General features: G+C 35.5%; 1 protein-coding gene across 1 annotated transcript in view; it reads right to left on the bottom strand.

Annotated features, from left to right (window-relative positions):
* The window catches only part of LOC136808143 (coronin-7-like), a 31,594-nt gene extending 24,436 nt beyond the window's left edge, over window positions 1–7,158 (bottom strand). The window contains exons 1-12 of the mRNA XM_067064685.1: window positions 7,051–7,158; window positions 6,793–6,892; window positions 6,429–6,509; window positions 2,378–2,448; window positions 1,890–1,970; window positions 1,583–1,624; window positions 1,329–1,395; window positions 998–1,077; window positions 838–885; window positions 561–647; window positions 272–354; window positions 73–127 (exon numbers count right to left, since the gene is read on the bottom strand). Of these exons, the coding sequence (XP_066920786.1) occupies window positions 73–127; window positions 272–354; window positions 561–647; window positions 838–885; window positions 998–1,077; window positions 1,329–1,395; window positions 1,583–1,624; window positions 1,890–1,970; window positions 2,378–2,448; window positions 6,429–6,509; window positions 6,793–6,892; window positions 7,051–7,113 (858 nt within the window). The 5' untranslated portion in view covers window positions 7,114–7,158. The remainder of the gene's footprint in view (window positions 1–72; window positions 128–271; window positions 355–560; window positions 648–837; window positions 886–997; window positions 1,078–1,328; window positions 1,396–1,582; window positions 1,625–1,889; window positions 1,971–2,377; window positions 2,449–6,428; window positions 6,510–6,792; window positions 6,893–7,050) is intronic.
* Window positions 7,159–27,290: the final 20,132 nt, after the last annotated feature.

The raw sequence follows: 27,290 nt of genomic DNA, 5'->3' as shown, positions 1-27,290 counted from the left end.
CAGGAAGCAAATACCTTATAGCTCGAAAGCACAGAAAATACTGATACAGGGAAAATATAATAAAAGCTTTACCTTTCCAGCTAAGAATACCATGTTCGTATCAATATCATGAAAGGGCATCAACACACTGTAAAACAAAAACAGAAACAAACATTTTAGTTTAAATTCTAGTTTTGTTCCCATTTGATGACTTATTTTTTGGTACCAGAAATTTTGGTATCATTTGGTTAACGAGCAAAGGCTATCACTAATGAAACGGGTAGATGCTTACCCAGACCCACTGGTTGCTTCATGGTCGTCAACGAATGAAGATGGATTTCTAATATCATATATAACAACCATTCGATTTCGCATCTAAAATGAAGAACCCATAAAATGATGATAAAAAAGTCACCCCTTGACACAAACACTTACAACATAAACTGTTTCGTGTTATGAAAGTTGATATCAAAATTGCTGAAGTAAACTTAAACTCAGTCAAGTCAACTTACATGATAGTTGAATTGACAGGTATGTTTAGACTCTGGCTTAAAGTTAACAAATCAATAAATACAACACACCTTATCAAATCCACTACCGAGTATGTAGTCAGTATTGCCAAGCCAAACCAATCTTGAGTCTTTGTTTCCTTGTGTACCAGGGAATGACTAAAACACAAGGTTCATTTTAATTAAATAGTTCCATTCAACTGTTTCCAGCGAGTTTTTACAGTTTAATCAGCAGTATGTTTGACAATAAAGGGACAAATGCATTTTGGTAAAATTTGTTTAGTTTCTTTATTGTTGTATCATAAATTTGTTACTTGTAAAGAGGTACATAATACAAAAATAAACTCACACTTGTGACATTACCAGCTCTGGGATCTATAATTCGATTTATGCAATCCTAAAAATGTATAAAATAATGTTTGATAGCGAAATAAAAGAAATACTATTCTATTGTAAATAAAAAGACAAGAAACTTCTCCTTTAAAGTATTCTATTCAAACGTATTTTACCTTTGAGCTTGCAACCATAACTTTTCCATCCCACCTCCAACTCATACTTTGAAAGAGTGACTGTGTTCCATTTTCAACACCTGTAGGTTAAAATAAAATTCAAACATTTTGAAAAGCAATTCTGATGTGATGTTTTTCAGCTTTTTACAATTTCAAAAGATGTGCTTTTTTGGAAAGATCATCCAAAAGGTATGCCTTACTGTAGATGAGGTTGCTTTTGATTGCTATAGAAAATAGAAAAGCCAAAATAATCAACAACAATTTCATTTTCCTTTTATTTAGGGCATAAAAAGTTTTTAACACTAAGAGAAAAGGAAATATCAAGGCTTACAGGTTTGAGTTTCTCCACTGTTTAAATCAAGAAAATGTATTGCATCAAAGGCTGAACATGCCAAAACCTAGACAAAAAGAAAGGTGCAATTAGAAAATCAAAAATTATTACCACATACTGTTGTTATATATCATATCGATTACTTCAGTTATGTGTATGTAGATGTAATTTTTTGTAAGCACACAGTTGTAGTTAAATAACGAAGTACTTAAAATACTAAATGAAATTTGAAAATGAAATTGAATACAACTAACCTCATCTGCAAGAGGATGAAAATTGATCATCTCCAATTTTTTCTGAAATTAAAAATAAACCATTAGATTTGGTTGGGTAAAAAATAATCAACAACTATTGGGTAAGTACACAGGTATCCAATACAACCCCTTTGCTAATTAACCTTTTATGTCCAAGATATTCTTAGTCTATGCTGGTCTATGTTAATTCTTCTTCTTTTCTCCAGTTCTTCTTCACCCAAGGACATTTTTATCTCCCGGCTATATTTTGAACGCCTTATAAAAGTTAACATGTTAGTGTACTGACAAAACAAAGGCTATTTCTCACGGTAGTTTCATCAGGAGTAATCACAGATAAAGGTTGGTCATGAATATCTTCCAAATCATCTGGTATATCCCATAGTTTGACCTGCAAGTAAAACAAGGATAATTTCATAATAAGAAATACTTTCTTTTCTAATGTCAATAATTTTAATATCTTTCTCACAATTAAGCTTAAATAAATCAACTGAGGCTAACAAAAATCAATGATGGATACAATTATGTGTGATTGTTTCAAAGTGGTACTAAAAATGAATCCTTGTGCCAGTAACGAGCTGAGCCTCAGGCAACATACCCAGTACAGCCATTACTAACGTTTTTTTTATCTTGCATTGGTAGATTATTTTTGAAATTTTGTCAACACTGCCCACTTTTGTATGGTATTTTGTATGCTTTTAAATACATCCTACAATTCAAAAGGAGCTAATTGAAGAATAGTTTTATGATCATAGTACAACATACAGTAAATCTTTATGATAATAACATTTTACTAACATTCCCATCATATGAGCAAGTCACCAAAAGGTCATCATCATAAGGACTAAAACACATATCGTTCAGAAATTCTATAAAAACAAAGCAATTGAGAAACTGTAATACCTAGTGAAACATGAGTATTTCATAATTTATTCATTTATAAGGATTGGCAAAGTCTACTAAAGGAATCTTAGGAGAAGTTATTTCTTGCAAGGCAAAGCATATCTAAAGACTTCCAGGCCCTCCCTTAGATCATCTATTGTATAAATTTGATACTTTTTATTTTCTTGTTCATTATTATTATTCATATTTATACAGGTTAGTCTGCGTCAGTAAATATACAATATATACAAATTAATTATATACAAGTATAATAGATACTGTTATCAATGAGAGACCTGTGTGAAAAACGAAAGAAACAAAAAGAGATAAGTCAAGGGGCTAAAACAAAGACGAAAAAGCTAAAAAACAAACTCAGATTTGAGACTGGGTATTTGTGATCGAGATTAGACAAGGATTATTGAGTCTAATATAGCAATGAAATTCTAAATGTTTTATATATTATAAACTATAGGTAAAAATAGAAATATATCGAACCTCGTGGTAACTCAAGATTAGTATGTAAGACGCAAGATTAATAGGCTTAAAATTGATTGAATTTTGGGTTGCGAGAGGTTCAAAAAGTGTATCTAAGAAAACTATTATAAAGATTTTACTTATCAAATTAAATTTATTGACCATATTTTTAAATAAAACTATACTTTTTTGCTCACGAATGTCAGTAGTAAGCTTATTGAATATTGAGGCTCCCTGGTAGTAGGTGGTTTTCCTACCTGCCTCTAATTTTATCCTAGGTAGACGAAGCATTCGTTTGTTTCGAGTTTTTATACCATCATGTGAAATGAATGAATACTTTTCATTGCCAGAATTAATTTCTTTGAAAACATCAAGAGCAATATTCCTTTGTAGACGTGTACGGAATGTCGGCCATCCCTTACGGCTGTTGACAATAAATTTTGCTCTAGTGTAGAACGATTCAAATTTATCTATCCAAGTATTGCTCATACAACTGAAAACTGGATAACAGTAGAATATGAGTGGTTGGATCATCGAGTTGAATATAGTTTCAGCAACAGTTGGTGAGATTTGATGACATATCTTCCTGAGCATGTTTAGACGGGAACTGATACATTTGTACATGGTTTGCAGATGAGTGTTTAGATTGAGATGCGAGTCGAGTTTAACTACAAGGTATTCATAAAGATCAGGCTGGTTGATAGCGTTGTTGTTTATCACTATGTTGGCGGTTTGGTCACGTACTTGTGAAGCAAAAATTATGAACTCCGTTTTGCCCTTCTTAGGATTGAGGATTAAACAGTTTTCGTTCATCCAAAGATTTATTCGATGGGCATCAGCATTTATGCACTTCTCAATCTCAGAGATGGATTTATGTGAGAAATAAATTACTGTATCGTCCGCATACATTAAAACTTGGCAGTTCAACGATTGTAATGGAAGATCATTAATCAGAATAACAAAGAGTAACGGACCGAAGATAGATCCTTGAGGTACACCGTGGGTAACAAATTCAGATTTCGATGTTACTCCATCAATTGAAACAACTTGGCTACGATGAAATAAATAGCTTGCAAACCAATTTACTTCCTTACCAGTAATACCGTAGTATGGGAGTTTACTGAGAAGACAGCTGTGATTAACAGTATCAAAAGCCTTGCGTAAGTCCATGAAAAGGGCTCCAGTGAATTTCGATTTGTCCATGTTTTCCCTGATGTGATCGGTAAACTTTGTCACGGCATGATGTGTAGATCGTTTATAACGAAATCCAAATTGATTCTCGTTTAAGAAATTGTTCGTTTCAAGGTAGTTTGTTAGTTGGTTATACGCAATACGCTCGACAACTTTTGAAAGAATGTTCAACACTGAAATCGGTCGATAGTTATCTACGTCAGAGTGTTCCCCACTTTTGTATACAGGATTGATTTTTGCAATTTTCTCGGTGGTTGGAAAAATTCCCATTTGGAGGCTTCGATTAACCAGGAATGTGAGAGGTGCCGCTATTTCATGCGCAATGTCTCTGATTATCCTTGCAGGTATCTGGTCAGGACCAGTTGCTTTTGATGCCTTGGTTGCAAGGAGAATTTTTAACGTATCGTGCGTGCAAACTGGGCTGAACGTAAAAGCTGAGTTTGTATTGTTCACATTATGCAGGTATTTACGTTGGTTAAACACTTTCCAAGTAAAGTTTATTATTGGAGATGTCATGAGACTAGATCCAACTTTAGCAAAGAAAGAACAAAATGTATTCGCTATCGATGTTGTGTCAGACGTAAGCTTGCCATTGATCTTAAAAGATTTTTGTATACTTCCATTATCCTTAGGGTAGCATTTTTTGATTTGGGTCCAAAAATCTTTAGGTTGGTTGCAAGTTTCTCTAAAGACAGATCTGATATGGTTAGGTTTTGCAGAGCGGATTTTGTTATTTACGGTATTACAAAGGTTTTTATAGCGATCCCAATGGAGCTGAGAGTTAGTGCGTTTGTGTTGTTTTTGGTGGTAATCACGAGCATCCTGAAGTTGACGGATTTCTTGAGTAAGCCATGGGTCAGGTTTTCCACGAGTACGTTTTTCTTTAATTGGACAGTTTTTGTTAAGAGTTGATGAGATATAGTGTTTAAACAGATTCCAACCTTGGTTAAAATCGGTCGTTATTAAGCAGTTCTCCAAAGGTAAATTACGAATTTCGTTTTTCAGGTCCTTCTTATTGTACTTGGAGTAATCGCGAGCTTTGATGGTTTGCGAAAGATACCGTTTACAGTTCATTTTTCGGATTATACCAATTAAATTGTGATCACTGAGCGAATTTTTGTAGTTCAATGTGTCAGCAACATTAGTTTTATTTGTAGTGAAACAAAGATCAATGCATGTTCGACTGTCTTTTGTTATTCGTGTATATCCTTTTATTAATTGACTGTAACCGTATGTTTTGATGAGAGCTTTCAAGTCAACATGATCTCCAGGGACTTTATAGTTGCAATTAAAGTCACCTAACATAAAATTTTTGATAGATTAAAATTTTTCAAATATCCCATTGACATTTTGATGTAGAATTTTGAAGCCTCTCTTGTTCAAAAATCCCGATACTGTAGGATCCAGAGCATTTAAGACAAACTTTGGCTCAGCTGGAGAGCAATCCAAACAAAAATGTCTCTCTTCATTTTCAACAAATCTTTCATTTAAACATTTCAGATGAGAAACATTTCCACAAGTAAAACAAAACTCTGAAGCTTGATTCTTCCTGATAGTCTTTGTGCAGGAATTGCAAACCAAAACAAGAAATAACAAAATAAAATCCAACAGCAAGCACACGTCTGACAGCACTGCTGCCATCTCAAATTATCTATGGCCAACATAGTAAAGCTAAAATATGTAGTTTTTTTTTATGAAGATACCGATGTGCCAAAAAATAAGTTACTCTCTTTGATTTGATATTGTAGATAGTAAAAGAGATTGCTCCAGAATAGTTCAGTGGAAAGCTAAACCTAAAATTTTGTGAATTACTTTAATTTTTACTTTATTTTGATCAAAAGATTCTAAAACAATTTTTGAAAAATCTCTTTTCTACTACCTCCAATATCAAATCACAGAGAGTATCACAATATCTGAAAGTCTTTATGAAAGCCTGGAGGGAGGAGATCAAGGTATGACAACAGATTAAGGAAGGCCTTTATTTTATCGATACTTTATTAAATATATATTTTTTCAATATTTTGGTAGTTTTTTCAGTATTTAGGTATTTAGGGTTAGCAGGTGAAAGGGGGTAAAATCAACAAAAAGTTGATGAAAAATTCAGGCAATTTCTTCCATGCAAGGCAACAGCTTTTCATAAAATAGGCCACCGATTGCAACAATTATTTCAACTGGGAGGATTCAATTTCACGGAGAAGTACATAATGAAAACTTGCAAGATAAATACCACAGAGGAAACTTGAGAGAGCTCAAAGTTTAGTCTTATTCCATATCATTTCCACAATCATTAATAATAGTGTACCTCCATGTGCAAATATAGTAGGAACTTTAGTGTTTCTGCGACCCGCATAATTCAATGGAAGCACACCAGCACATCCACCGCCTGTAAAACAATAAAGAACTTTTTTTAGTGTTTTTGCTTTTGTCGAATTAATTACACTGACTGATTTCAAATAGTATTGTAATTATTGCAGAAGGAAAGATTAATTCTAATCACATTGCTTGAGTACAGAAAAATAAATCTTGAATCAGAAAGGCTGATATTGAGAAGGAGCTGTGTCATTTAAGACTTTAGATTTTTAACACTCAAATCCACTTGAGAACTTCTAGCATTGCAAGCACTAAACAGTTTGAAAATTTACAATTTTTACAAAATTTTAAAATACCCCCTGACTCAATATTGAAAGCAATATGCTTTGCACTACATGTCACAAAGTTGCCACAAGAAGACATGATTCGCCCAATTGGAATTTCTGAAATGCATTGCTAAATTGAAAAACAAAAACAAAATAAAACAGTGTATTAAAACAAGCAAAGAATTGAAATCAAGAAAATAGTCTATGTGTAAGGATATAGATAACAATTTCATTTGTTTAGGATCAATAAATGCTCAAACAGAAAGAAAAGTGAAAAATGATACTGACCTCTTTCTTTGGCATTTGGGCATTAGCATTCTTGTATTTGGAGACCTTAAATCTGTATGCCATTCTATTTTTGAATAATTTTTTCAATTTTCTGAATTCTGAAAAAAATGTACTGTGTAATGCATTTCAAAGGTATTAAAAATTTTAATATAAAAGCTATTAGCCTAATGTGTTTTAATTGTTCCAAAATTTTTTGAAATGGTGAGTTCTAGGACTGATTTTAATTTCAAAAACCTTATTTAGGTCCAATTCTAAGCTTGTTTTTAACTTGGTTGGCTCTTAAAAAGGACATCTGAATTAGAAAACATAAAACTCCCTAAAGTGCAAAAATTTATTCTTGGTATTCATTTAGGAGGTGCTTATCATTTTAGTTGAAGGGTCCAAAATTCGGCAACAAAAAGGTACATTTTTAAAAACGTGACTCCCAAGCGATTTTAAATACCGGTCTTTGGACGGTCTTTTAAGGGTCAGTAAATGACTAGTAAAATTCATTCTTCAATTTAAAATTTAAGTCAAAACAATCATAAGAGCTATTCCACAGTGATCTTAAACAGATTTTTGGTGGGTATTTTAATGTTTTTAAGAATTTTAAAGCTTGGGTGAGAGTTATGATTTCAGTATTTCCACTTTCTTTTGTTGGATTTTGCGATTTGGGAGGGGTTAATAAATTTTGAGGGAATTACCTTTTGTGTCAAATATCATTACATTGATTGTAAAACGGCAGAATTCTTGCACACTGTTATAAGGTTTGTTATATATCGCGAATATCTTGCTCCAAAAATGCAGCAGAACGTTCCGGAGCAGACCAATTGCCGAAAATCGTGCTCCGGAACAATGGAAGTGCTCTGAAATCTTCTGGTGTTCCGGAGAACAAAAAAACGGCACTTTTTGCTCCGGACGTTTCCGGAGCGCCGGGAGGGTCCTAGAATTTTTAGGAAGTACAATTTCATAACAACCATCTGTTTCAGACTGATCAAGTCATCATCAATGGGATACAGATCTGTATTTTTAAGAGACATATAACATAATAAATTGGGAAACAGGACCTGTTTCCAAAAAGATAAATTGCTAAACTAGGGGGGAAGCAGATATCATCAATCTGTCAATATCACAAAAACAACTGCAGGAAAAAAGATAAAGATAATTCTAGGAGAGGGAAACAAATATCCAATTTCTTAAAATCTTCAGAGGACGGATCAAAATTTTAACTCTTGAAATTGTTAGAGACAGATCAGATTTTCTAGAAAAGACTGTTTTTGAGATTTAAAACTATACTATGGTTTTTGGGGAGAAACAGACCTTCACTTCACTAGGAATAAGATTTGTTAAACTTTTGCTTTGGCCAACTTCAGATTGAATATTCCAGAAAGACTAAACCTGGGAAACAGATGTTTAAAACTCCTCACTGGAAGCTTTTGTAAATTCAGACCAGGCAGTAAACCTTTCTTTGCATTCGCTGACTAGCTAGCTACTGTGAGATTGGGTAACTTGCATCAGCGGAGGCTAACATACATAGCCCTTAAATGAATGACCTGGCTGGTCATTAAAATACAAAGTTAAATCAAAACAAAAATGGTAGAGTAGAGCTGCAAGCAGAGCTGGTAGTTCATTTGTTTTGAAATTTTGCTGCTTTGATTGGTCAGTCATTTGATGGCTATGCAAGTTTCCCTCCACTGACAGTTAGTGGAAGTACCTCGATTTTAAACATGTTCAAAGTTCACAATACCGACTTTCTTTTTATTACGGAAACCAAACGAGTGAGAAGAGGTTATAAAACTTAAAGTCAGCGCTCTGTGGTTGTGACGTACACGCTTTTTCTTTTATAAGAATAGTGTACTTTGGTTGAGGGTGAGCATTATTCTTATTTTTCTATTGTTCTAAACAATAGGCCTATTGTTTTAAATCCCAAATCTTACCCTGATATTCTTATAGAAGTTATTCTTATAAAAGAAAAAGCGTGTAATTTACAAAATTGTTAAGATAAAATGACATACTTTTCAACAACTTTTTTTACGTCATTTTTTTGAAGCCTCTTCATAGGAGAATGTGTCTTTCTTTAAGGAATTTCATAACACGAGATATTTTGGTTTAAATATTGAAAATTATCGATATTTTTTGCTGAGTCAGCAGTTTTCCAGCATATTTACCCACCTTAAAAATGAATTATCTCGAGATTTAGACATAGAAAGTTAACAAACGATACCATTTTTGGATACTATTAATTCAGGGCTATCCAGCCAAGGGAATGATTTTTTCTGAAAATGCTTCTAGGAAAATGCTGACGTCATCGGAAAATGCCCAAAACGTCGATTTTTCGCCTTAAAAATGACATTTCTCGGCACCAGGTGGTCGAAACTTAAAAAATAACCCCATTTTCTTTATCTACTTCTCAAGCTGAATCAGTTGGTACCATCAGATATTTGATTTTAAGACTTCGAAAAAACCGTTAGTAAAGGGGGGACCCTTGATAAGTTCTATCGATTAACTAAAAATCGATTCACTTGAAAACTGCAGGAGATTCGAAGGGCAAATTTTTTTTGTCAATTCTACACCCTATTAGGAGCATAATATCAAAAATTTGCCCTGATCTAAGGGGTGCCCTACGAAGTGACACAATTCACTACCTCGGCCGCTGGTCTATTTATGGGGAAGAATGAAATTTCCAGAAGATGCTTTATTCAATATGAGGATTCCAATTTCCGTTAAATCGCAATTCCCCATGGTTGTAAAATGGTAGCTATGGGTAATTCCTTTGTTCTTTTGCTATTTTCTTTTGTTCTATGTGACGTTAAGACGCTTCACACTAACTTCCACTAACTGACTGATGCAAGTTACCCAGCTTCGGGGCCAGCGACAATCGACAATCCTTTTTTTAACGACTTCAGGCCGTAAGGGGGGGCATTTTAATGTGCGATTCCAGAAAATTTTCGTTACCCCTGTCGGACGAGGTACATTTTAAAATTTTTTCTAGCCTCAGAAACAATTTATTTTTCCAGTGGTGGTCGGAAATTCCGATAAAAATCCATGTACTTTTGCAAAATGTGTCGGAAATTTCACTCTTTTTTACCATTTTTAATTCAATTGCCTTGGAAATTCATACATCTTCTTTTGCCATGGAAATTTTGCATTTTGGTAAAACTTTTGCCCTCAGAAATCCTGTGTCATCCGTCCCCCTGTTACAGACAAATTCTGGAATGGCTCAAATGTCAGCGAAGAAAAAGAACGCGAAAGAACATGTAGGGGAAAGGTAAATTTAGGCTGTACCGTAAGTTGGTCTAATATCGACATCCCTCGTTTAATCCCGACACCCTTCTTTAGAGTCAGGAATAACATGAAAGCTTGAATCACTAATTGAAAAACGATTATTCTTCCCTGACCACTAAGCAAAGAAAAACAGTTTCAAACTTTCTTTCAATTTCAGCTGATAAAAAGGGTGTAGGGATTAGAGGAGGGATGTCGACATTAGACCAAAGTTAGGGTATATAATACCGTGAAGTTGGGTAACTTGCGTCAGTGGAGGCTAACATGCATAGCCCTCAAATGAATGACCAATCAAAGCAGCAAAATTTCAAAACAAATGAACTACGCAGCTCCGCTCATAGCTCTATTGTACTATTTTTGTTTTGATTTAACTTTGTATTTTAAGGACCAGACAGGTCATTCATTTGAGGGCTATGCATGTTAGCCTCCACTGACAGTATAGACTTAAACTCGTATATCAAGATTACGGGATTTCGCGTACGGGCCGATTTTCCTTTGTTTTGAGTGGTTTCATTTTAGATTCTAAGCCAACGTCTTAGCAACGGGGTGCTTGCCAATAGTTACAGGGGTTTGTGCAAAAAACTAAACATAGAAAATTTTCCAAATCTCCCATTTCGATTAATGCAATGAAAAATGAAACTTTTCTATGTTTCACTTTTTTGCACCTATTCTTCAAAATGAAAATATTTAAGATTTTAAGTTCTTCTTTTATTCAATGATTTTTTACGGCACTTTCGTTGATAATCTAACTCTCACATCAAATTCCCGCTTTCTTCAGTAAATTAAAAATAAGAAAAAACCTAAGCCACGGATTGCGGATTGAAACAAATGAAGGGTGAGATTTTAGAAGTGCTGTTTAAAATGCAGCAACCTCATTGGAAGAAATTTGCTAAAACAGCTGCGAAGGATCGCTGGGAAGCAATCAGTAGAAGAGACCACTCCTTTTTGTTGCAGATTTCTATAAAAATTTCTCTCAGGGATTACTTGTCAATGTACATGTAGATACACATGTGCTGTGTCAATTTGTCAGCATTGTATTGTTGTAACGGAAAAGATAAAAGAGGTAAGACTAGCCTAGTTTCTAATCTCTGATATAGGAGTTTAAGTTTCAGTCAGGGCCTCCTTGGTCTTTTTTAATATTAGTTCGGATAGAATAAAAACATACCTGATCAACACAACCAAACCTTCTGTCTTACGTTTACTCTTTCCTTCCCAACAACTTTCGTTTTTGCTTATGTAGGTTTTCAAATCCACAAGTAATGAACCTCTTATAGCTTTATCTGAATAAATCTGGTTGAAAACCTTCTGTCAGGTTTCATTCCGTACGTTTTTTATCCACGTGGTGAAACAGTTTCCCCGATTTCCCCACAATTAAAAATTGGAACTTTCCCGTGGGCGCGATTGGGCGTACCGTCATCGCGAAATATTTTTCGTGAAAATTTACCGTATTCTAACGCTAATATAATCTAGATAGGAAACAAATATTAAATTTGATTCAAGATTTTTTTGTTTGTATTTTTAAATTTTACGATAAAAAGAACTATTTACAAATTATTTTCTTCAACAGGCGTTGAATCAACAATGACATATTTAATGATGTCATAATCAATGCCGTGCATATTTTGTCAGCGCGTGTATATTTTGTCAACATCCTTTTCATTGGATAAATACCACTAAAATATTACAAGAGAAGTAAACATAAATTTATCGCCCGCGGGCACGGCTTAGCTAGGCGCACCTCTCTTATTCATTATCTAAGAATTGGAACAGGCAAAGATTACCACGCGGGCTGATAGCAGACAAAGGTTATTTGAAGGTATTTTCAGTTATAATCCAAGGTAGAACAAACTAAACATAGAAAGGGGGCATTTTTTAGTGCTCTATACGATAATTGTTTTTTTTTTTTAATTCTATGTTTAGATTTTTCTACCTAGCCCTGTTGCTATTTACGCGCGCCCTGTCAGTTAGTCACACTAGGAAATCAAGCTTTCAGAAAAAACAACATCAGTCATCTACTCTCGGGTGCCTAATAAACGTACAGACCAAAATAAACGTACAGGGGAGAGAATAAAATTGGAATTAATAAACGTACAGGCTGAAATAAACGTACAGGCTGAAATAAACGTACAGGCGAGCAATCAGAGCTAAAATGAATAAACGTACATGCTAAAATAAACGTACAGGGAATAATCTACCAATTTTTCAAAAGTAGAACATCCAGGTCGAAACGACTGACTTAAGTATAAGTATATCTCTTATAGATCAATGACAAGTACTAAATAAGCAAAACGTTCGAATTTACTCGTGTAACACTTGAAATCTCCCACAATACGTTCGAGTGTAATTAACGGCCTTTCCGCATATCTTACTTGAACAAACAATAACCAATTTTTCCAGTATGAATTGGGCGATATTGGGTGAAAATAAATAAACGTACAGGAGGGAATAAACGTACAGGCGGGAAAATTCTTCAGAATGAATAAACGTACAGTTCCTAATAAGGTGCGTACAGGCGGGAAATTTGACACAAAAAAAATAAACGTACATGTACGTTTATTAGGCACCGGAGAGTACAGGATGTATTTGCAACAACAAGAATGAGAGTTACCTGAATCAAGTTCACAAGACAATTGATTAAAACTTGAAAGTTTGAAACAAAATAAAACGTGCAGCAGCCAAAATCAACCAACCAAAATTTGTCATTCAATTCCCGAGACAGCGCATTGATTTTTAAGGCCTTGTTTATACGCTCGCTAAAGTAAGAACAATTCCGCACATGTAAAATGGGTCAGTAGTGTTTGAGGTCCGGCAAAATTTCCGGGAAATAGCCTATCCGGCAGTGTGCGGATCTAGGTACGGGTTCAACCTCCCCCGTAGATTTTTTTCTTGGGAAGTTGATCTTCAAATTAGTTCTCAAGGTTGGCTTGGCTCAAATTTTTTCATCTATGGCTCAAATTTTAGGCAAATTCTCATAGTTTTTGAGAATGTTAGTTTCATTTAAAAGCATATCCCATTTTTTCATGAATCCTTTTAAAAGTTTTGCGGCGCTTTTTTTTGCTTGAGAGTATAGATATAGCGCTTTTGCAGCATTAATCTTTGATACACATTTTCAGCCAGGCACATCCTGGCAAATGAACGGGGTGAGCATTTGCATGGGATATTTGTCACCCAGTGTAAATGAGATAGGATGCTCAGGCTAAAAGCGTGAAAATGAATAAAAATGAACTTCAAACTGAAAATGGGAAAAAAGGAAGAAAACTGGGAACTTTATTTTTTCGTTAAAAGTTTCTTCAATCTTCAAACAAAGACAAAATTGACCCGTGGAAAAAAAATTTCATCTATACAGTTCTTTGAAATGAAGCAAAATATTTCCAACCCGGTTCAATCGCGTGGGGTATTCAGTTGCTACCGTGAGATTGGGTAACTTGCATCAGCGGAGGCTAACATGCATAGCCCTCTAATGAATGACCTGTCTGGTCATTAAAATACAACTACGCAGCTCCGCTCGCAGCTCTACTCTACCATTTTGTTTTGATTTAACTTTTCATTTTAATGACCAGCCAAGTCTTTCATTTGAGGGCTATGCATGTTAGCCTCCACTGATGCAAGTTACCCAATCTCACGGTATTACATCACTTTTGTTTTCGACCCCTTGCATTTGCCACCAATCGCAAGTGAAAAATACCCCGTTCATTTGCCAGGATGTGCCTGACTGATTTTGGTGGGACGCTAGTGTGACTAACTGCCTGTTGCAGACATTTGCTAAGACCTTTGCTTGAAATCCAAAGTAAAACCAAAATAATTTAGCGCACACTGCCGTTTGCCTAATATCGATAAAGTGAAAGGACGTCCTGACTGAGTTTAGACTGACTGATGCACAAGTTACCTACACAACTTCGCTATATTGAAAATGGCTACAATGTAGATGTCATCTATCTTGATTTCAGTAAAGCATTTGACCGTGTTGATCACTCGATACTGCTACAGAAACTTGAAAGAAATGGCATTTGTGGAAAACTTCTATCCTGGATAAAGTCATTTCTTACAGGGAGAACACAGAGAGTCTCTGTCAACACAACGCTATCCAAAAATGCAGATATCATATCCGGGGTGCCTCAGGGTTCTGTGCTAGGTCCCCTTCTGTTTCTTGTAATGATACAGGATATTGATGAAGATATATACAACACTGTCCTGTCTTCATTTGCAGATGACACCAGGCTGATGAAAGCACTGGCCAGTCAAAATGATGTCCAACTTCTCCAAAACGATCTCAACTCAGTATACAAATGGTCAGAGATCAATAATATGCAACTGAATGGACTCAAATTCGAACATATGCAATATGGAAAAAATGAAGAGCTGAAACCCTATTCAGTATATTATTCTGATACTCGAGATCAAATTGAAACAAAAAGCCAAGTCAAAGACCTTGGAGTTACTCTAGATGTAGATATGAGCTACAATCAACACATCAAAAACCAAATCAACAAAGTAAAATCTATCAGCTCTTGGATATTTCGTACTTTCAAGACAAGGGACAAAGATGTCATGTTAACCCTTTGGAAGTCACTTGCCATTCCACACCTTGACTACTGCTCTCAACTACCGTAAGTTGGTCTAATGTCGACATCCGTCTTCTAATTCCGACATCCTTCTTTATAGATAGAAATAAGAAAAAGGTTGAAATCACTGATAGGCTAAAGATTTTTCCTCTCAGCGCGCTAATCAAAGTCAATCAGCGATTCCGACCTTCCTCAGTTTCTATTGTTCCTATCTCTAAAGAAGGGTGTCGGAATTAGAAGACGGATGTCGACATTAGACCAACTTACGGTATGGTCTCCATCAAAGAGATGTCTCATTCAAGAACTAGAGCTGCTACAAAAATCATTCCTGAACGGTATCCCCTCGTTGAGCCACTTAAACTATTGGGAAAAATTGAACCAGCTGAAAATCTACAGTCTTGAAAGAAGAAGAGACAGGTACAGAATCATTTACACGTGGTGCATACTAGAAGACATTGCCCCCAATTTCAACTACAATGACGAGGCAGGCGGCGTACATTCTTACACAAATCAGAGACTGGGTAGAAAATGCAATTTGAAAGCTATAAATGTCAAACATAAAAATATCTGGAGAGGTTGTCTCTCACAAGAAGGACCAAGTCTCTTCAATGCTCTGCCAAAATCCCTTAGAAACCTCACAAACTGTACCAAACAAACATTTAAACAGCATCTTGACCAATTCCTCAGTACACTGCCAGACGAACCGCTGCTTCCTAATTATTTCAACTTCAGGAGAGCTGACTCTAACAGTACAACAGTAATGGTCAATCATCGGATTCAACGAATTGGATGAGTACCATAAAGTACATAATCAATAACGAAGTATCACGAAGTAAGTAACTTCACGGTAGTTTTTTTTTTTCAAGAATTTTTTGGCCGTTAAGAACAAGAAGAAGGGGGAGGGGTCAGACTGTCAGAGTCTTAACAGTCTGAGGCCATTAAAAAAAGGATTTTTGTTTGTCGATGGCCCCTGCCCCCTTCGCCTTCAGCTTCACCACGGTAGCCAACGGAACGGTAGCAGCTGTGTAGCGCTAGCCATAAAAAAAGAATCTCAAAATTGTGCATGATATACCAGCAGGCAAATGTATACTACCTGAAATGAGAAGGAGAATCATGGATGGACTAGCTAATAAACTCTGGGAAGAAACATTTTAGTCTGTTTTCTCTTCTTTAGTCTGTCAAGAGCAGCCACCGGCTAGGAAGTATGAAATATCTGTTCTTGAGGTCCCTTTCTCCTGGAAAAAACTATCTGTTCTGTATCCTGGGCTCTCCTGGATATTATATCATCTGTTCTGGGGAAAAATGGGACTCCTGGAGAAAATTTATCTGTTCTCTAGAAATATAATGCTCCTGGAAAACTATAACAGCTATTCTCTAAGAAAATTAAAATGCTCCTAGAAAATGAGAGCTTTTAAGAAAATTATGAAGTTCCCTGGAAAAATCTGGCATCTGGTTGTGTTTTTCACAATTTAGCTCCTGGATTTTTTGAACAGATTGTCCGCTGGAAAATCTGGAAAATGTGTTTTTCCTTAAAATGTACTCCTGGATTTTAAGAACAGATGTCTTTAAGGCGACCCCTGGATTTTACCTGGGTGTTCTGAAGAAAAGTCTCTCCTAGATTTATCCATAAAATCTACTCTCCTGGAAAAAAAGAACAGATATTTCAAAAATATTTGCCGGCGGCTGCTCTTGGTCTGTGTTCTCTTGTTGGTTGGTCAGTTAGTGGTCTTGGGAGTTGAAGTGTTTTGACTGGTTTTAATTCGGTCCTTCAAATGGACAACGTCTTTTAATCGAGTAACGTTTCTTGATCTAGCCAAGGTTCGATACGTGAACTTTAGACGTAGCTTAATGAGACCGTACTTTGTTCATACCACGTAAATAAAGAGGGAACCATGGAAATATTATAAATAATAATACTACGGAGGTAATATAGATAGAAAAAAAGTACAAATATTAGCTCCATAGTGTTTTATTTTGGGTTTAAGAAAATCAAATCGTTTGTGGAACATTAAGTAAGTGGTCACTTTTACTTAGACATATTTTGGAATAAATTTATTATAGATATTACTAGACAAAATGACCACGGAAAAATAAACAAACCATGCTGCAAGAGTGTGATTTTGACCTGCAGTTGAATGGGTTGGCAAACGATATCATACTCCAGGATGCATGGTCTATTATTTTCCCCCTATTTTCTACTTTCCTATCTACTATCCTGATTTTCTGTCTTTCTCAAGTGTTTCTAACTGTTTTCTAAGTATTTTTCTGAAATTTGCCCGTACCGGTGAAACAGGTCTCCGACCCCGGCTCGAACCACCAAATGCAAGCAACCTTGGTTCACAAACCCAACGCCTAACCGCTTACGCCAACGAGACACGGCGGAAAGTTGTCATTCACAAATACTTATAGCGTGTAATTTACAGACCTTAATTAAGAAAGCTCCCAACCCTACCGGTGCCCCTACAAGGATCCCTACGGGATCCTCAGTTAAGTCACAGGGTACGAATGCCCCTAAGAAGGCCTTCGGCCTTATATTGTGACTCTCGAGCTCCAACCCTAACCCTAACTGATAATAACCGAACCCCCGTCTAGGTCCGCGGATTGAAAAATTTCACTTGCATCCTGGAGTATGATATCGTCTGCCAACCAGTTGAATGGCCAATGTTTGATGGAATGTGGAATCATGGATATGACAGTACTTTAAAAAACACCATCAATGACAGATTAAACTTTAAAGCACAAGAGAACCTTTCTATTTGGAAGTATATTACAATTTTTCTTTTTCATGTAGCCATAGAATAGACAAGGAATGAGCTTTTTTGATTTGTTTCATTTACTTTACTTTTAACGTCCAGGACCCTTCCGGCGCACCGGACTTAACGAACACCAGACACACGAAAGTCCGGTGTAAAATGAGAATTTTTTTTACCACTGGACAATTTCTACACTGGACTTAAGGAAGTCGGATGTCCGGTGTCAGAAAAGAATATTTTTTCCCACCGGACAATCAAAACACCGGACATGACCAGTCCGGTGCGTCCGGTGTTTCTTAATTTTTTGTTTCATAAATGTCCGGCGTCCAAAATTCTTTGTATGTGTAATGAAAGGATACTTTTTGCCACCGGACAAATACACCGGACAGTCCGGTGCGTCGGCAGGTTCCTTAAACGTCCCTGTTTAGAAAACCAACTTTTCTTTTTTAGAATATACCTTCAGTTAGGAACATTTGGCGAGTTCCTGTACGCGACCGCGATGTATAAAATCATAACAACACTCATTAAAAAATGACGTTCGTGTCTTTTCGCACTTTTTTTAGCCTAGACATAGTAAATATAAGCACACTGTGCCTTTAATTGGCTGAAGTTTTTTTTTGCGTCGGAAATTTTTTTTCAAACTTTCAGCAATGATTGACCAAACTGTTACAATGAAAATTATCCAGCGCATTTTTTATCTTCTTATCTTTTTAATACTCAACTAAGCACTCAATGTTTACTGAATTTAAGCACATAAGATATTCTTATAATTATTGATATTCACTAAAACACCGTTCTTTGTGCGCTGCGGTGGAGTGTATGACGTAACTCGCGCGGTAATTAACTCGCTTTATGTTGGAAGATCATATTGGGCGTTTTGGCGTTACCACCCTCGAAGCTAGCGGGCGCCCCTGTCTTTCCGCAACTCTTTCCACCATTTTAGATGGCCATAACAATAGATCCAAAAGGGCGCCATAATCTTGAAAGATAATTTGTTTTGGTCTCCAGCTTTGGGAAGTAGCAATTTTATTTTTTTCATCTATGCAGTTCTTCAAAATGAAGCAAAATATTTCAAACCCGGTTCAATTGCGTGGGGTATTCAGCGCTATTACATCACTTTTGTTTTCGACCCCTTGCATTTGCCACCAATCACAAGTGAAAAATACCCCACAAGTGTTTCAACCGGTATTCCAACGAAGCCATATTTTGGTTTGTACAGAAATTTTGCCCGCTCAAATCTAAACAACAAAATGGTCAATCTCACTAAAGCAAAACATTGCGGCCACGGCATTTCCCTGGATAAAAATTCTGGTCACGTGACCATCCGTGATTTTAGACCAATGAAAACGCTTCATTTCCCCGGATTAAAGTTGTGTCTACACTAACATGCGGGAAATGGCTAGAAAAAGAGAGAAAAAACCGGGGGTCAAATTAAATTTTTCTCCCTTCTTGCGGCAAACATAAAAGACTTTAAGAGGCCATTTATTTAAGAAAGAGGTGTTATATCATAAATAAATTATGTAAGTAAGTGATATTTTAAGTAACAAGTTCATTAACAATTTTATTTTGAAGTTTGTTTTTAAAAACAAAACCCCCAAGCTAGATGATAATCTCATTTTCTTAACTTATGGACCCATTTGGAAGTATTTGTAATACAGATCATTTGGCAGTGTAGTTGCAGCCTATACAAGAATTGGAATCTAAAGTCTGAAGTCGTAACTCCTTGCCAGTGACCCCGTAGAAAAATTTTTAGTTGGCAGACACTGATTTTAGGATGGTTTGGAAATCGTTTTATTTTAAAATGTAATCTTCACTTCAGATGAATACTTTTATTTACTTGGATTCATGAAAGGTTCAAGGTTTGCTTACTTTTTATTTCCAATTATTTCATTGATTTATTGAGCTGCAATAGCTGATTGAAAAACGAAGATTTTTGATAGTTATCAGCGTGGGCTTGACCGCCATTTTGAATTTCGATTTTTTTTCTCCTGTACTCGGCAATTTAGAGGCTGTTCGTAATACGCAATTTGTCTTACGTCGAACACTTGTGACCCCGTTCATTTGCCAGGATGTGCCTGACTGATCAAAGCGGGAATTAATATTCTTCTCGTTTCTTTCTCGCCTTTTTCTTTCTTATCAGTTCACCCTTTCTCTCCTTACTTTTAAAGCGTGGTTAGCTCAAGCGGTTAGATCGTCCTGTCTCATATGCATGGGGCTCCGAGTTTGATTCCAATGGTCAGTGAGGCTGGAACTTCGATTTTTGAGGATTACGATTTTACCAGCTTTTTAGCAATTTTTGCCTTGCTAACCCAAATCTCGCAACCTCTTTACCTTAAAGGAAGATCGAAGTTTTAGAGTTTTTCAGCGTTCCGAAAAAACGCAAAGCAGAAATTTTTTCATCTTCACAGGATCGATTCTCAACAAAAAAATACATTATTTGGTCTTTGGGTTTGTTTCTGACGTTTTTCCTTCAAAGAATATCGATCACTTTCCTTTTCCCCTTGAGTGCGCGAGAAAAAAATGATTAGCTCGCATTCTCGCGCGGGCGAATAAAGATGAGGCGGCAATCTTGCACTGAGGGTGCTACTTAGTTTCCGCCCTATTTTGCGCCAACAATAGAATGGTCCAAATACGGGGGTATTCCAAATGATAAACGATGTCGTTTTGTAAGTGTTTATTTTCTGAGAGATACAAATAGTATATTTAATATTATTAACTCTGTTGTTCCTCAAACCCCCGTGAAAAGTTTTTTTGCCCACTTAGCTATTTTACAAATTTCAGAAAAGAACTCCCATAGGAATTCCGATACATAACCCGATTGGTTCATTTTGAAACGGCTTCAAGAAAGTCATAATGGCAGATAATTTTAAAAGTTTCTGAGTAAATGTGTGTAATTTATCGATGTTGATGGTTTGTTGATTCTTTAAAGAAAAAAGATAACAGGTATAGCTTTTTCTAATCCTGGAATATCGAGGTTCCAGCTACACTGATGGTAGGGTGCGCACTCGTCGGGATTTTTTGCGCGGAACGAGGAAGAATTTACAAAAATGAACTTCAATGCATTAGTACTTACCTTTAAATCATCCAAATCTGTTCATTCTTTTTTTTAAATCAATCAGGAATTATCAGGGAAACAAGTAAAAAAAACTGCATCCAGGTATCTATTTTCTTTCCAAAGATATTGATGTTTTTCGACGTCAAGGTGAAAACACGACTTAGTGCTGACCACGCACAGGAAAATTCTCGACCCACATGGAAACAAATGGCTGTCGCTATTGAGCTATATATACACCATCTGAAAGCTGAGGATTTCAGCTTTCTAGTGGTGAATTTTGTTTTTAGCTATCATTTCCAGCTCATTAGCGATAAGCTAAAGTTTTACCACCAAAAATTTACATCGGTCTCGCAGAAACAACCTTTAAAAAGCGATATGCGAACCACAAGAAATCGTTCAACCATGCCAAATACAAAAATAAAACTGAGCTCTCGAACAAATTTTGGCGGCATTCTCGTAACCAGACCAACCCTAAAGTTACGTGGCGAATTGTAAGAAAGTGCAAACCGTTCAACAGAAGTAGCCTGAAATGTGATCTTTGTTTGAACGAAAAATTTGAAATCTCTTTGTGTAAAGACAATTTACTGAACTCTAGATCTGAACTTATCTCAAAATCCCGGCACATAAACAAAGCCTTACTTGAAAACTTCGATTCTAATGATTGACATCAATTTTTTTATATGAAGACGCTGTATTGAATTTTTTAAATAAACGTAGAATTTTGTTTCGATAGTTATTTCTAATCAACTGATGAATGCGTAAGCAAGGAACTTTAAGTATTGAGAAGAAATACAATGTTTCTTAATCTTTATGTATCAAGCTCTATTTATGTATTGAGCACTCTTAATTGTACAGAGAAACACAAGAAGAATAAAAAAGGTAATATATATGCTAGCTGTAACTGCCAAAATGCAGCTAATTTGTCTTTTAGTTTTACGTTTGTTTTCATCGATTCCTTTGTACTTAGATTTATTGTTTAATAGGACTTTCGTAGTGAAACTGTAAACGATTACTATATAATTTGTATTAGTCCCATGTGTATTGCTTATATTATGTGTCTAGGGAGTTGTGTATTGTATTATATAGTGTTGTATTGTGTGTATAGTTATGTGTTCGTCCCTTGAGGATCGTCTACTTGTTGTATGAGTTGTTGTGATGTGTTATAAATCTGCGTGTTGGAATTGGGAGTGTCTGTTGAAAGTATCTGTTGACGTGTACGTGTATGTTCAGCCACAGTGTTTTTAGTAAGTTTCTATTTCTTCTTTTATATGTTATATCTTTTCATTGTCTTTGTAATCTAACTGATGTATCTTTATATTTTGACTTGTACTGTATTTATATTTCGTTAGCTAAATGTGTTATTTTATTCGTTTTTAGCCATTTTCTATCGTGAAGATGCGTTCAAGAAAACCTTTGGCTTCGTGTTAACTTTTATGTTGTTCGCTACCTATTTTGCCCCTATCTCGACCTGAACGGCATCTACACTAGCTACTTGTTTGATTGACCTTCATTATAACAGAAGGAGAATTAAAAAAAGAAAATTGAAGAATTGAAAAATTGAACATCCATTGGAATCGAATTCGGAGCCCCATGCATATGAGACAGACGATCTAACCGCTTGAGCTAATCACGCTTTGGAAGTAGTGAGGGAAAGCGTGAACTGATAAGAAAGAAAAAGGAAGGAAAGAAATGAGAAGAAAATTAATTCCCGCTTTGATGTTATTATCGAAACAAAAGGATCAGTCATGCCGAAATTCCTTTTCACACGTCTAGTTTCTATAAATATGAAAGATTGTAAGGTATATTCTAAAAAAGAAAAGTTGGTTTTCTAAACAGGGACGTTTTAAAATACAGAGTTTTCCCTTACAAATACAGAGTTTTCCCTTACAAATACAGAGTTTTCCCTTACAAATACAGAGTTTTCCCTTACAAATACAGAGTTTTCCCCAACAAATACAGAGTTTTCCCTAACAAATACAGAGTTTTCCCTTACAAAATATACAGAGTTTTCCCTTACAAATATACAGAGTTTTCCCTTACAAATACAGAGTTTTCCCTTACAAATACAGAGTTTTCCCTTACAAAATATACAGAGTCTTCCCTTACAAAATATACAGAGTTTTCCCTTACAAAATATACAGAGTTTTCCCTTACAAATACAGAGTTTTCCCTTACAAATACAGAGTTTTCCCTTACAAATACAGAGTTTTCCCTTACAAATACAGAGTTTTCCCTTAATACAATAATGACCGGTTAGTGAGGGCTGTACTGAGAAATATTGCCCGAGGTCAAGTAACGACCGAGCTTGCGAGGTTGTTACTTGACCAAGGGCAATATTATTTTCAGTACAGCCCGAAATAACCGGTCATTATTGTATTTGTTAACCGTTTCCTTCAGCTTCGATTGATTTTTAGCGCTTTGTCCAGGAAAAATAGGGTAATAAGGCGAAAAAAACAAGCGAAAAGAGATAAAAAATTGTTATAATTTCTGACGTCAGAAATAAAAAATGAGAGAAATGATGTCCACGCATTGTTCATCTTCTTTTGAAAAAGTGATGTCACAATGAATTTTCCTAACGCAAAGAGATTTTTAACAAAAGTTAACAATTGTGTACAAAATTAACAACAGTAAATCTTTCATTATTTGTCTCAACCCCAGACTAGTAACTGGATGTTGTTTTTTCTGAAAGCTCGATTTCCTAGTGTGACAACTGTTTTTTACATCATGAAGTAGACTACTGTAGTTTCTCTTTCTTTATATCCCTGGCTCTCTTTTACCTCTCCTGTGACCGCCAAGGTACAACAAATTAAAGATTTAAATCCAGATTTTCTCAGGGAATCATTGAAAATCTCTAACTCAGCCAGTAATCAAAAGAAAGCTGAAAGCTTCTTCTTACTTGCTAAAAAATTATTTTTTTCATATCATCAACTGCTCCTTGGGAAATCTAATTTTTGGACCTACCCCGGTGGGCTGTAGGTCCTATAAATTAACCTCTGTTCGTCCGTTCGTCCGTTCGTTACTAGCTTTTCTCGGGATTGGCTCATTAGTTTTTCCTAATTTTTGGCACAAAGATGCAAAATAGTAATGCCCAAAATGTGACGGAGCCCGATTTTCGAAAAAAATTCATTTCCGGCCGAAAATGCCGGAAATATGCCGGAAAAACCGGTTTTTTGGCATTTTCCCGAGATTTCATCATTAGTTTTTTCTGATTTTTTGCACAAAGATGCGTATTAGCAATGCCTAAAACATGGATTAGTCCGATTTTTGAGAAAAATTCTATTCCGGCTGAAAATGCCGGAAATATCCCGGAAATCGCCGTTTTTGCAGATTTTCATTGGACTTTTTCCTTATATTTCGTTGTTTTTTCACACAAAAACATTATTTGTAGCAATGCCCACCATCAAGCATGGTTTAATTGTCAATAAAAGTGATTTTTGAAGCCGGAACTTTCTAAAGATCGTCGGAACAGCCTATTTTCGCCGGAAAAAAAAAAACGGTATTTCTTGAATTTCTCGAGCTGTAATTTTATTTTTTTTTCATGAAATTTTGCACACTGATGCAAAATGGCAATACCTAAAATATGACAGAGCCTGATTTTCAATTAACGTACTTTTCCGGCCGAAAATGCCGGAAAATGCCGGAAAAACCGGTTTTTTTGGCATTTTCTCGAGATTTCATCATTAGTTTTTTCTGATTTTTTGCACAAAGATGCGTATTAACAATGTCTAAAACATGGCCTAGTCCGATTTTTGAGAAAAATTCTATTCCGGCTGAAAAATGCCGGAAATATCCCGGAAATTGCCGTTTTTGCAGATTTTCATCGGACTTTTTCCTTATATTCGTTTTTTTTTTTTTTCACACAAAAACATTATTGATAGCAATTCCCACCATCAAGCATAGTTTAATTGTCAATAAAAGTGATTTTTGAAGCCGGAAACTTTCTAAAAATCGCCGGAACAGCTATTTCGCCGGACGGAAAAACGGTATTTCTTGAATTTCTCGAGCTGTACTTTATATTTTTTCATGAAATTTTGCACACTGATGCAAAATGACAATACCTAAAATGTGACGGAGCCCAATTTTTGAAAAATATTTTTTCCCGGCCGAAAATGCCAGAAATATGCCGGAAAACCGTTTTTTTTTACATTTTCTCGAATTTTCATCTTTAGTTTTTTCTGATTTTTTGCAGAAAGATGCGTATTTGCAATGCTCAAAACATGGCCGAGTTCGATTTTTGGGAAAAAATTTTTTCCGGTTGAAAATGCCGGAAATCGCCGTCTTTGCAGATTTTCATTATATGCCTTCCTTGTATTTCTATGTTCTTCACACAAAAACATTATTGATAACAATGCTCACCATCAAGCATGATTCAATTGTCAATAAAACTGATTTTTGCGACCAGAACTTTCTATTAATTTTTCCCTACAACCCTTCCCTCTCCCCCCATCAACAATCAATGATGAATTTATTGCGTTATGCATTTTCGCTAAACGATATATTTTCTGACTGATTTTTTTCTCCTCGCATTGCTATCTAACTTTCATCATCAGGTAGGTCCATTCAGCATCTAGCTTGTTTTATAGCTGGTTGACAACTTATCCTACCTGCGTAGGCAAAAACCAGCTCCTTCGCTTTTTCATAATATTTTTTGTTTCGATGGTGTCGCCACTTGCGTTTGCGTAGGGTAAAATGGCGAAATAGGAAAATCGATTTTGGTAAAAATTTTTTGAAAAATGACCCTACAAGATTTGACTATATCTTTTTATTCCATGAAGCAATTACTTTCAAATAAAAAATATATTGACAATGAATGGGTAAGCTTTCTAGAAATCCAAACATAAATTGCATAGCTTTTACCAAAATATAGCACTTTAGGATCAGAAACAGTCAAAAACCAGCTTTTTCCAATCTTCATTGAGTTACAGGAATTAATTTCTTGTTTGTTTTGATCTGAAATTTTCAGTAGGGGTGGCCAACATGGTTACCTTGCTCATATCAGGGGGGGGCGAGACGGGGTAAGAGAATTAAAGTTTCTAAGTATAATATTATAATTATCAACCAAAAAAGTGCCTATTTTTGTCCATATCTTTTAAATAGATAGTCCCAGCCTTATCCCTCCTTCAGTAAAGCTTTCTATACCTTTTGTCCTTCAGAAAAAAAAGAAAAGAAAAAGTTTAGACATCGGTAGTTCGTGTTTGCGTTTGCGTTTCGTTCCCAAACCAAACGCACGCGACAAGTCACTTCCAGTCAGGGAAATCCCTCAATTGCGGTATACTGCAATTGCAGTAGTTTTCATTCGTGGTTAGCCTACAAAGGCTTATAACGGCTACATATAGTGCTGGTCGACAAAGATAAACAAACATCGACTGTAAACGATGACGTCATCGAAAAATAAATTCAAACATATTTTGGTTTTTTGGAAAGAAAACCTTCCAGTAAACATAAAATTTTATTACAAAAAAGTCTGAAAATCCTTTTTAAGAAGTCTATTATAGCCAAAATTGATATCTTTAAATTTTGCCTGTAATGTGCTGGCTGGACATACCCCAAGCTCCAAACTTCGACAGGCAAAAATTCAAAATACCAATTTTGGCCAATATACTTTTTTTAACGAATTTTTAAAAGTTGTTGCCTTATTTCCTTGATATTTCCTGATATATTCATTTTCAAATATAGGTTGTGACCTTTTTCTTTATTAGTTTTTCATGCTCTTTCAAATGGAATAAAAATTTTTCAATTTTGGTGACATTTTACTTTGGTTACCATTGTAACCAATGCAGGGGGGGGGTCGGTAGTAAAATCTCAGACATAAATATGAGTAGTAAAAGGATTTTTACGTATTTTTACATACCACCACCCAGACTCTTGGAAGAGGTATTTTACTACCCTGGTAGTAAAAGCTTTTGGGACAATTTGTCATGGAGACCACCTATTTTTTGGTTGCTTTTCGGACTGATTTTGCAAAAAAAGCTAAAAAATGATTATTTCTGTGACACATTTTTCACGTAGTGCAAAAATTAATGTTTTTCCCTTAGAATTAAAGCCTTTTTATATTGACAAAAAATTTCGAGAATTTTTTGTTTGCAGCAAACAACTTTCCAGCAGAGAATTTTTTCAAATTATAAAAATTTTCAGATTTTTTCAGAAAAGTCATCCAGAAAATTAAAAGAATTACAAAAAATAGCTAAAAATTTGCTAATTTTCCAAGGTTTAACTACCCAGGTAGTAAAATTTGTTCAACATTTAACACATAGATACCACCCATTTTAGTATTTAACTACCCTGGGTAGTAAAATTTTTTTTCGATTTTTCTTCACACCACCATCGTAGTAAACGTCATTATTTCTGAGATTTTACTACCGACCCCTGACCAATGACGTCAGTTTCCATGGCAATGGGTGGTCACACCCGGCCTCACCTCTCAAATTTAGATCTTATACATTTAAGGAGTAATATTAAATCATAAAATCCCTTCGCATAAGCTGCTGCACACTGGAAGACATACAGTAGTGGCCTCCACTAGTAGTTTTTCCTTTACTTGTAACTTTTTGTTTCTCCATTTCCAGAGACTCTTTGAAAATGGATCCTACCACCTTTTTCAATTTTTTC

This window comes from Clytia hemisphaerica, unplaced genomic scaffold, assembly GCF_902728285.1.
Source record: "Clytia hemisphaerica strain Z4C2 unplaced genomic scaffold, Clytia hemisphaerica genome assembly, whole genome shotgun sequence".
In the NCBI taxonomy this organism is placed as follows: Eukaryota; Metazoa; Cnidaria; class Hydrozoa; order Leptothecata; family Clytiidae; genus Clytia; species Clytia hemisphaerica.
The sequence above is the reverse complement of the archived record's forward strand: the minus strand, read 5'-3'. Positions and strand labels throughout refer to the sequence as shown.